The 11,678-nt window shown below is 41.8% G+C and overlaps 2 protein-coding genes across 3 annotated transcripts; both read left to right on the forward strand.

Annotated features, from left to right (window-relative positions):
* The first annotated feature begins 4,795 nt into the window (after nt 1–4,795).
* On the forward strand, nt 4,796–7,646 carry LOC136957572 (B-type lectin plumieribetin-like). 2 transcript variants are annotated; one of them, XM_067251611.1, is made up of 3 exons: nt 4,796–4,845; nt 6,825–6,918; nt 7,332–7,646. In XM_067251611.1, exons 2-3 carry the CDS (start codon nt 6,829–6,831, stop codon nt 7,596–7,598), a joined length of 357 nt encoding a protein of 118 aa, XP_067107712.1. In that variant the 5' UTR covers nt 4,796–4,845; nt 6,825–6,828; the 3' UTR covers nt 7,599–7,646. The 2 variants fall into 2 exon arrangements, with proteins under 2 accessions (XP_067107712.1, XP_067107711.1); XM_067251610.1 differs by lacking the exon at nt 4,796–4,845 and adding an exon at nt 6,439–6,503.
* A 1,840-nt stretch (nt 7,647–9,486) lies between these two features.
* On the forward strand, nt 9,487–10,481 carry LOC136957574 (B-type lectin plumieribetin-like). The gene is made up of 3 exons (XM_067251612.1): nt 9,487–9,593; nt 9,772–9,865; nt 10,079–10,481. The coding sequence occupies exons 1-3, from the start codon at nt 9,487–9,489 to the stop codon at nt 10,346–10,348; spliced, it is 471 nt and encodes a 156-aa protein (XP_067107713.1). The 3' UTR covers nt 10,349–10,481.
* The last annotated feature ends 1,197 nt before the right edge of the window (nt 10,482–11,678 follow it).

Below are 11,678 nucleotides of genomic sequence, written 5' to 3' on the forward strand. Positions count from 1 at the left end.
TGTCATTTGAATCTTAAAAAAACAATGTCACATTTTAGTATCAATAGGATCAAAGCTTAAGCAGAAATGGTACAATGTCCTCAGTGTTGTGAAACCCCTCAACAGGCCGAAAAACAAGAAAGACAAACATTGTCTGTCTTCTTGACTGCTGACAAGACTGTTTGTCTCTAGTTAATGTTTTGCCTGGGGGCGTGGAGTGGGGTGCTGAATAATCCACTCAGTATGTGTGTTCCAGACAGACAGAGAGGAAGATGGCTGCTTCCCTGGTAAAGCTGCTGCTGCTGGTCACTGCTGGAGTCTTGCTGAGCTACACCGAGGCCCAAGAGGCCTACAACAGGCTGCCAGACGGCTACAGGAGAGGTGTGGACCTCGCGCTGCAGCAACTGCAGTCTCATCATGCTGTCCAACACCATTTTCTTTTCTTCAAGACCATCCTTAAGTCAGAGTTCGAGGTAAAACAATGTATATTTTGTATATGAAAAATTACATAATGGATAAGTCTCCTCAAATCCAACATTGAGGTACTGTATGATCTGCCTTTGTCTCTGCTGGGTGCTGAAAAGGTCCGTCTCTAACCACTGATGCCTCTTCAGTGCCCAGAGGTTTGTCTCTACAGACAGTTAGCTAGTGTTTACACAGTCTTTTTGGAGACCCCTTGCCAAAAGTAAACAATGGAGCATTTCAGTACTATGGGTGTTATCTCAAGGAATGTAGTTTATGTAACTGTTCTGGCACTGCACTGTGCTGTCCACCAGTAAGTGGAATGATGAGATGTGCTTGTTTTCTGTCTTTCTCTAGCCTGGATTCGATGTGAGTTACATCTATCACAACTTCTATCTGAAAGCCACCAAGTGTCCAAAAGGAACAACTAGTTCCAAACAGTGCCAGTTTAGGAACGACAGAGTAAGTACGTGTGGCTGACGATAGACCCAGCCCTCAAACTTCAGGTAACCAGATTTTAGAGTTGGAAAAATGCTCTAAATCCAGAAGAAATAGTTTGCTGGCTGCCAGAATGCTTCAGAAGTGTAAAAGTGAGTGTTTTTTTTCAGCCTTTGATCGACTGTGCAGTGTGCTACAAAACATTTGCCGGAGAAATTGAGAAAATACCCAAACCCTATGTTCACTGTGTCCACAAACCAGCTCTCACAGAGGTAGGTCTGCATGTGTGCCTGTAACTGTGTCCACAAACCAGCTCTCACAGAGGTAGGTCTGCATGTGTGCCTGGTGGTTTAACACCTACGACACAACATTACACATGACGTTGTGAGTTAATACCGTATTTTAAAATATTACAAAATATCACACGTAGAGGATGTAAATTAAGCTATGTTGAAAGATAATTGTAAACTTCCTCTTTTGAATCCAAGGATATGAAGACGGCCAGGGTGGAGCACTGTAACAGCATGGCCTACACCAGTGGAGCACCTACTCTTCTGACAGTTAAAGGAACTGAATGAACACACTGACCAATGACCTTATAGCCCTTTAAAATGTAACCATACTAGGGTCATTAAACAGAGTTGAATTACATAAAAGTGTTTAAAGGAGTGAGCTGGATTTTCCCTCATAGTTGGCACCTGGGACTGGTTGTCTAAATCAAGTGCACCCAAGTATTGTTCACCAAACAATGAATGTCCCATGCAATGCTTGTATTGCTCAGAATACTCCTCATACTGGCCTTATTTTACACTTGGTTTCATTAAATCTGGTTAGTGGGTAGAGACTGGTTTTATTGTACTCTGTGTTACAGTATCAAGTACATGCTTGCAATATGAGCTCAACCCTGTTTTGTAGTTAGTATGTCGAGTGTGTATTGTTTTTTAAAATAAATTTAACAATGAGTGTAGTGCACTATGTTCAATAAAGGTGTTTTATTAGTCAAAAATGAATCTCATTGATTAATTGTTATTTTCAGGCAAACGCTGACAGATCTGCTATTGAGAAATATATTAAATGGTTGAATTGAAAGGAAACAACTAAAGGAGCTACATCCAAATACTAGTTGCACCATCTAACTTTCGTTTCTTTGAGAACGGCAAACTCCACATCCCCTTTTGGCTGTATAAATGTTTACTTGGCCTCATTGCAAGAATCTGATTAATACTCATGTTGAGACCCATTCGTGTTGAGTCAAGGGGTAGAAGGGAAGTTCCACAGACAACTGCGTTTCATCAGTCCATCTGTTCAGTCCAGACAGACAGAGAGGAAGATGGCTGCCTCCCTGGTAAAGCTGCTGCTGCTGCTGGTCACTGCTGGAGTCCTGCTGAGCTGCACCGAGGCCCAAGAGGCCTACAACAGGCTGCCAGACGGCTACAGGAGAGGTGTGGACCTCGCGCTGCAGCAACTGCAGTCTCATCATGCTGTCCAACACCATTTTCTTTACTTCAAGACCATCCTTAAGTCAGAGTTGGAGGTAAAACAATGTATATTTTGTATATGAAAAATTACATAATGGATAGGAACTTTAATATACATCGTCACACACTGTAGACCTGTCGTTTTGGAGTAGTCTAAGATGATACCTGTAGCCCAGTTGATTTTAATTGTAAAATATTTAAAGATGTCGTAACAGGTCACACATTTTAGTGTGGATGAAACTGAAACTAAAGTCGCATTGTGTCTTTTAGGCTGACTTCAATGCTAGATATCTCTACCATAACTTCTACCTTAAACCGACTAAGTGTTCCAAAGGCACAACGAACCCAGATCGCTGCCAGTTCAGGAATGATCGGGTAAGTGAAACCCCACTCTTATCTGAGCCTTGTTTGTGTGAAAATTCCATGTGAAGTTTTTCCAGACTGGTATTAAATCGAATATTCCAGGATATAAACAGTAGGCTACTTTGAATGGAGATTCTCACTTAGCAGGAGAGGTTATTATTTGTGTAGTGAGTGGGTTGGGTTTTTAATCACCGTTTACACCATTAGCCTACTTTCTCATCTAGCATGCCAAATAGGTTATAGTTCGTGTCATGTTGTGTTACAGCCAGTGATGGACTGTGTGGTTTGCTGCAAAACAATCGGGAACAACATAGAGAAAGACCCCAAGCCTTACGTCAGTTGTCTCCACAAACCACAGGTCACACAGGTAGGTAGATACATTGTATTCTATTAGGGGCCGTTTAGGAAATGTGAAATGTTCACACGCGGATTCATACTAAAACGTACACATGCATATGAAATGCTTGCACAGACGCATGTGAAAACACTCATATATGAAACGCTCAAGTCTTAGGATGAGTAGAAGCTTTTAGAATGTAAGTATTCTGTATGTATTCTGTAAGTATTTAGTATGTATTGTATTCTGTATGTATTTAGTATGTATTGTATTCTGCTCTAGGCTTCTTTTTCTCCTCTCCCCTCTCCTCCTTCTATCTTATCCTTTCACTTCCAAAAAGTTGAAATTGAAATGTAATTGAAATTGAATAATGAAGAGTTGAATACAAGCATTCATTCAGATGGTCGTCTTTGTTGCGCTACTCTTTGTCTTTTCGAATGATCTCCCATAGTCATTTTTCCTGAGTCATAAATCTGCTATTTTCGTTTAAGGATGTGAGCAATAAAAGACGGAGTTACTGCAACAAGATGAATTACAGCAGCGGAGCCCCCACTCTGCTCGCCAGCAGGGCCTGACGGGAGGCATGATGACTGGAGGGTTCTCACTGATTCCCGGCACTCATGATAACGCCATACGCTTCGTAATCTGTTTTTGATTGTACCCTGTTGTTGTTGTTGAATAAGTGGATATCTTAGCAGTGATGAAAAGTGAAACATTGTTGTTTACAAGAAGTGGGTGTACTCAGTAAAGCTGGGGACCACATGCTAGTTACTATTTTAATTAGGTCAAATACACACACATTTGAAAAGGTTTTAGAACAACTTTACAAAAATATAATGTTGCCCTATCAATATTTGAAAATTATCTGCAAATGAAACATTAAAGGTTATTATTATGTTCTAATGCAGTTAGTATCAGTATTATCTTCTCTCTACTCTGTTTACCTTTGTTTAACCCCGTACATGTAAGCCCATCATGAAGTATACACCATGTCAGCTGTACTGAGCATTATAAATAAAGAACACAAAAAGGACGAATCAGAGTGTCTCATTATGGGTGTGTTCTGCTGATTCTAAACTTATTCTCTGCCAAGTTCTACTAGCAGGCTATGCAGTTCTTTTATAATACTGAACAAGACGGATATGTTAAATCACTGGTGAATGACTATGAGCCTAAGGGGCATGTATTTCGTCTTGGTCTTCATCCTTCTTGCATGTTAATTAACATGTACCTTATGGCCCTGAATGCAAATGAGCTCTTTCCTTTCAAACCTAATCCTTTCAAACTCCTGCCTGGTCTTATAAAAGTTGGGGTGCACCCTGGTCTACACTTCACTCAGAACATTCAGGTTCCTGGTTAAGGTCTCCAACAAAGTGTAAGTTGTGTCCGATTCATTGAACTGTTACTAGTTACTTGTTTGATACTCTGCATTGTAATATAACTATTAAGATATTAAGCTGTTCATTTGAATGTAAAACATTGGATACAGGAAATATTATTTATGTTATTCATATTTATGCAAGTATCAGAATGCTATAATATATGCTGTACATATGTATATATTAAATGTGTTTATATTCTGTACATATTTTAGCATTTGTATATGTATAAGTAACAACAAAGGTTTGACAGATCTCTGCATATTTAGAAATTAAAACCACAATGCTACATTGACAGATCTGTATCTTGTTTACCATCATGAGCAGAAACTATTTGTCGAAGGACAACGAGCTGACTAAAGGAGACTTTCTCCTCTCTAACAACCGTGAGTGGAAGGCTGTGTTTCAGGTCAGAATCTAACAATAAAACTCTCCTAAACCACTCTAGATTTTTATTTTGTGTGTGCTGATGTGTGAAGTTGCATTACTTTGAAGATGGACCCTTTAAGCAACCGCTAAGTCAGTACTCATGATATAATTTGATGTGATTGGATTAGTGTTAGTGTTACATTTTCAGTTCTTTGAAACATTTTCTCATACCATTACTGTTAATATTTGTGTAAGAACGTTGAGTGTAAGAACGTTATAGAGAGAACTTTAAGCACAGTCGACATTGGAAGTTTCCAACTCAGTGGCGCCCCCTCCTGGCCTTACAGTGGATGAATCCATACTGATGATATTAAGTTGACATGCCTCAGTAAAAGGTCAGATGGTGGATCAGACAGAGGGGGATTCTGCTGATGAAGACAGGGAGTTTTTCTACTGAACAGCTCCTTCATTTGGTATTGGGTAACAGTTATGAAAATGTTGCTGTGTTTCCATCCGCTCACAGAAAACACCATACTCTCACTAAACTATATATTTACATTTAGTCATTTAGCAGACGCTCTTATCCAGAGCAACTTACAGTAAGTACAGGGACATCCCCCCAAGGCAAGTAGGGTGAAGTGCCTTTCCCAAGGACACGTCATTTTGCACAGCTGGGAATCAAACTGGCAACCTTCTGATTAGTAGCCCGATTCCCTAACCGTTCAGCCATCTAACTCCCAGATAAAATTTAAGAACAATATCTTAATGCTCAGTCGCTTCTCAGTCATTATCTTTAGTTATTCAGACCATTTTAATACATTTTTGGATTCTTCATAGTTTTGATACATCCCATTCAAACCATGCCAACAGTTCTGATCACGTGGAGTTACCATGCCAACAGTTCTTTTCACGTGTGGCTACCTCTGCTTATACTGACATTTACCAACTGACCCAAGTTCAACACTGGATTTTGGTGTTTCAACACTCATTGACACTTCCTTGATGTATGACTATGTTAAGCCTGTGTCCTGCACCTCACTTTCACCAACCGTCTCTGGAGGAGGGGATCTCTCACTGAATAGCTCCTCCCAAGGTGTCTTCCATTTTTTCGCCTCTAGTGAGTTTTTCTGGGAGTTTTTCCTCGTCTTCCTTGAGGGTTGAGGTTGGTTGAGGGGCAGTTCTATGGGTGTATGTGACATTGCTTGTAAAAATGGCTATACAAATCAATTTTGATTTGATTTGATCACGTGGAGAGCTCTGCTCGTTTGATTCATTTATAGAGACATTAACCAGTGGTACTGGATTAGATTAGTTTGAGAAGAGGCTTTTTTGAGATGAATGATCATGTGTTTCCTAAAAGGAGGTTCCAACTCTCCGGTCTTTGCTTAACTATGATTACATATAACATGACATTTAACATGACAGTGGATGTAGTGATGGAGACAAGTGTGCTCTGTCATGTGCTCTCAACTTAGTTTGTCTCATCTGAGACTTTTAAGTAGAAAATGATATGAGACGCTCCACTGACAAGGGAGTTGTGTTCTATTCTTAATTTTGTTCTGAGAGGAAGAGAGCAGTTTTGTCTCCTCTCGTCACCTCCCTCCATCTCTGGCTATAAAACCAGTCTGGTCCTTACTCGGAGGTGTGAAACTCTCCATCTGTCTGATCTTCTCATCCTCAGCCAGCCTGACACAGCCTGTGAGTACCTTGTCAGTGGTGTGTGTCGTCAGTACTTCTGTCTGTGGTATACATGATCAGTGCTATCTAACCTGAGACTGGAGCCAGATAGGATTCCTCTGAACAATAGTGCTCATTCTGAAGCTGACAGAGGAAGGTTGTATTGTTTGCATTGAATATTTAAGCCAACATATTGCCACATGTTGGAGGGTGGGTGGTTTTTAGGTATTGAGATGACCTGAAAGATTGATTGTAGACAGTTTCCCTGGTTGATTCTTACTGTGAACTTCCAAATGTCCAACTTTGTGTTTCAACTCTAAACGTCTTTCCTTTGTGGAGCAGAATCATGAGCAGGAACTACATGTCCAAGTTTGATGAGCTCCGCAAGGGGGACTACCTGTGGTCCAACAACAAAGAATATAAGGCAGTGTTTCAGGTGAGACAGACAGAGAGATGTGTACAGCTATTATTATCAAACGATGAGTTCTGTTTGCAAACCTAGGATGGGTGTTGGTTTAGGTTGGTTACGGTGGATGAGGATAAGGGTTCAGGTTGGTTTAGATGCAATTCTTCGGGCGTGTGTGAATCCCTCTGTGGCATTGCTTGTAAGAAGGTACCTCACGATTCGATAAAGAATGGATTCCCGAATTTTAAGAGATTTTTGAAAAAAAAGAAAAGAACAAAAAAGAAAAGAAAAACAAACATTAAGAAAATCGATTCCCCCACCCCTACTATCCAATATGTAGCCCTGATCTACATGACAGACTTTCGATGAAGATTTTCTGTCCTTGTTCCTCCCACACTCTCTCTCTTTGCGCCCTACGTCTCCCTCTTCTTTTCTTCATCCAGGAGGACGGTAACTTCATCATCTATGGCTGGAAGTCCATGTGGAACTCGGACACCGCCGGCCAGCACGACGCCTGGCGCCTGTGCATGCAGGACGACTGCAACCTGGTGATGTACAAGAGGGACGACAAGGCCATGTGGCACACCAATACCCACACGTCCAACGGCTGCCGGACGTGTCGCCTCTGGCTCAGGGATGACGGCACCATGGTGATCGAGAAGGACGGCGAGGAAGTGTGGTCCTCTGCCATGTCACGCGGACAAAAGTAAAACCGCCCCAATGATTTTTCAAACAATAAACTACAGTTGTCACTGAAACCGTTGCTTGTTCTGTTTCTTTTCATGTGTGGGGGGGACATGTCAACATGTGAACAACATAGATTGGGTAAAATGTTTTGCATCTCATGGAAGTTTCCAGATTAACAATTGCCCTGCCGTTTTTCTGTGACACCATGCCAATCAAGTTTTTTTTTCAGTCACATAACATCCATGCTAAACCTAGAGTAAAAGTTCTGTGGACTAGACATTGTCATAGCAAGGGGGGGGGGGGAACCTGAAGCTTAGATGTCCCACATTACCCAATGTCCCAGATTACCTGAATTCACCCTACATAAGAAATAGGCCACAAGTGATGCTTTTCTATAAGCTCTTTGTGAGCAATATGCATCAATCAAAATGGTACGAATTCACCAACGACACTTCAAATACTTCTAGAAATAACCTGGGCCTGTACACACTCCGAAAAATGTTTCGCCTAAGGCATAAAACAAGTTTAGCCAAGCACACACATTCCTTCCAATTATGTGTAAAGCTTTAAAACAAGTTTATACATACTCATGTCTCACAGTAAGTAATGGGAACATTGTTTCCATGCAGCTGCATGTGTTGGAATACACAACCATGTGTACCGTATCCTTTTCAAGAAGGATCATCTAACAGTCTGCTAATACTCTGTGTACTGTTTAATTTAAGAGTTATTTGTTAATTAAATGCCTCATCTTACAAGCTTATGTAATTTATTGCAACACAAGAAAAGCTACATTACAGTAAATCTCTTTCACTCCATTTTTTTATTGGCTGATATGTTGACTAGGACTTGAACTCCGTTACCTCTCACTAATGTCCATTGCCGTTGGACCTTGATGAAAACATGTGAGGCAGGCAAAGAAGGCCAGCCATACCCCTGAAACATCTACAGACACACAGTTGTTACTGAGTCAGCAGAGATGAGGAGCTACTTGTACTCACAATTAGACTTCACAAACAGCCCATCCTTCAAACTGAGAGAGCCTCATCTGATGTGTAATGTGCCCTGTGTCCTTTGTAAGTGACGGTGCATGGCATCGCGTTGTGAAATTACATTACTTTAAACTCTGAAATATAATGTTCTAGTAAAGAGGTCAGTCAAACCAGAATGTGGACAGAATGCCTGTACCATGGCTGAATGATTCCAGATTATATGAAGGTTTATTGTAGACAGGGCTGCAGCACATCAGTAGTGTCAGTATTTGGGATCCTTGTCTGCTTGGCATGCCATTTTTATCAAACTAGAAACACATATTGTGCAATAATATTTATTGACACCCCTACTTTGAATATTATTGCACACAAAGATGAACATTTGGTGCACTTTTTCAATGATAGACTGAAACACCGTGACATCAGTGTCTCAAACTTAATTATTTATGATATTGTTAAGACCTTCACTGTAGTAAGTGCAGAGGAGAAACTAAAAGGGACATACAGTACCTAACAAAGTATTTTCATTTTTTTAAATAGTTTTAGGGTTGATTGAAGTCCATACATGACCTCGTGGTCCAGCTTCCAGCACTATTTCTTTTTCATTTGAGGTGATTATAATCTTTGATCATGTGTTGAAGAAAATATCTCTGAAATGTCTCGGACACAGTTTCTCTCAGACAAACCATGTGCTACCAATAAACATAATTACAATTTACACATCTTTGAAGCGCTATCCAAACATTTTAGTGCTTTTTTAATAGCCATGGTTCCAAATTACATTAGCCTGGGTGTACTCCTCCAAATTTCTTCTCTGTAGACTTGTGTGTAACATATTTGATTATAGCTTTACAGAGAGTGTTCTACATCTCAGTGGTCTTTTCTTTGGCTGCTGGCTATATAAGCTGACTGAGTCTGAATGAAGGACACTTCACCCAGAACTCCAGATTCTTCAGGCTCTCCAAGTCCATTCCAAAACCACCCAGAACTCCAGATTCTTCAGGCTCTCCAAGTCCACTCCAGCCTGTGAGTATGTTGTTGGTCTCATGCTGTTACTCCCTCTCACATGCTCTGTCTTTTTCTCTTTCTCTGTCCCTTCTCTTATAGAAGCTAAGTGTAAGTGTAGCTAGGTGTAAATGTTTTTTTTGCAGTGTCCTGTGTGACCCTTAATGTAACCAACCACTTTTGATTTTTTTCTTCACAGAACCATGAGCAGAAACTACATGTCCAAGTTCGATGAGCTCCGCAAGGGAGACTACATCATGTCCAACAACCATGAGTGGAAGGCTGTCTTCCAGGTGGGCGCCTGGGACAACAACTGAACTATTTTTTAAACTGCCTTTTCAGAATCACAATGAAACCAACCTTGTGAAATAGTTCACTTCTGCTGGACTGTTTGTGTGCTCTTGAATCAAGTTTGACCATTAACCCTCTCTCTATTTCTCTCCTTCTCTCTTTTCATCTCTTTCTCTCTCCCCCTCCCTCCCTCTCTCCTTGTTTTATGCATCCAGGAGGACGGTAATTTCATCATCTACGGCTGGAAGCCCATGTGGAACTCAGACACCGCCGGCCAGCGCGACGCCTGGCGCCTGTGCATGCAGGACGACTGCAACCTGGTGATGTACAAGAGGGACAACAAGATGATGTGGCAGACAAAGAGCCAGGCCTCCGGGGGCTTCAAGATGTGTCACCTGCACCTGCGCAATGACGGGACCATGGTGGTGGAGAGGGACGGAGAGGAGGTGTGGTCCTCCGCCCAGTCGAAGGGCTTCAAGAACTAAGCCCGCTCAGCTCTGCTTAGGGAAGCAGCACTTACACCTAAAGTAACGGTTTTTCCATCACTGCATCATATATAACTGTTATTTAACTGTTTCTCCCTTGACTTCTGTTCAATAAAGAGCATCACAAACCTGAGTTTGCGTCTTGCTGCTTCTTTCACTTCTTTGATAATCAGCCTAAGAAGTACTTCTTAGGCAACAGGAGATAGTTGACATCCACAATCAGGGTCCCTGTTTTGAAGATGGAATAAACGGTGGTTTTAAGGGGGACGGAGTTAAGAGGTTATGGAGCCAATCCGAAAAATTATTCATAAATAAGATCAGGAGATACCTGTCTGAGCATTCCACCCAGCTGCTAGTCCAAGCATGAGTCCTCTCCAAATTGGACTACTGCAACTCGCTGCTCGCCGGTCTCCCAGCATGTGCAACCTGCCCCCTCCAAGGGATTCAGAACGCAGCAGCCTGCCTGGTCTTCAATCTACCCAGACGCTCCCATGTTACCCCGCTCCTCATCTCCCTCCACTTGCTTCCCATCACGGCCCGTATTAGATTCAAGACTCTAGGTTCTGACCTTCCGAGCGGTGAACGGGACTGCACCCAACTACATCAAGTCTCTCCTCCAGCCTTACACCCCCACCCGCCACCTTCGGTCTTCTTCTGACAACCGTCTGGTGGTCCCACCTCTCAAGAGCGCCCGCTCCCAACCCAAGCTCTTCTCCTGTCTGGCCCCCAAAGAGACACTGACTGTCTCCCCACCTTCAAGAAAAGGCTCAAGACGCACTTGTTCCGGGAGTGCAACGGTACTTAGGAATGATTTGCTGGAACTGTTGTTAGTTTCCTCCAGAAAACAATGACACTTATTGAGGGACTTGTTGCTCCTGTTGGTTAGTTGTAACTGATTTAACTTATTGTAATCGCTGTGAATTATATTATGGTTGCTTACTTATCTACAGGAACACTCTTGCACTTCTGAGGTTCATGTTGTTTAATTGTAACTTGTTAACTACATGCTCTTATGGTTCTTCCCACTGGCACTTATTTTCTCTTCACAATGTATGCTTCATGTTTTGGCTCCCCACAATGTTTTTGGGGCTATCTCGTTGTTCATGATCATTGACCTATGCACTTTTGTAAAGCTCTCTCTTGGAAGTCGCTTTGGATAAAAGCGTCTGCTAAATGAATACATGTAAATGTAAATGTCATAGATGTGATACTTGACAAGCTGAAATGATTCACCACAAAGAAAAACATTGAGTTCACCTTTTGACATGTCGAGGGTCGAGTACGCCGCTTGCCAATCAACAGCCTCATGAGGTCAGTCTGGTCTGCAGCT

This window comes from Osmerus mordax, chromosome 15 (assembly GCF_038355195.1).
Source record: "Osmerus mordax isolate fOsmMor3 chromosome 15, fOsmMor3.pri, whole genome shotgun sequence".
Taxonomy (NCBI): Eukaryota; Metazoa; Chordata; class Actinopteri; order Osmeriformes; family Osmeridae; genus Osmerus; species Osmerus mordax.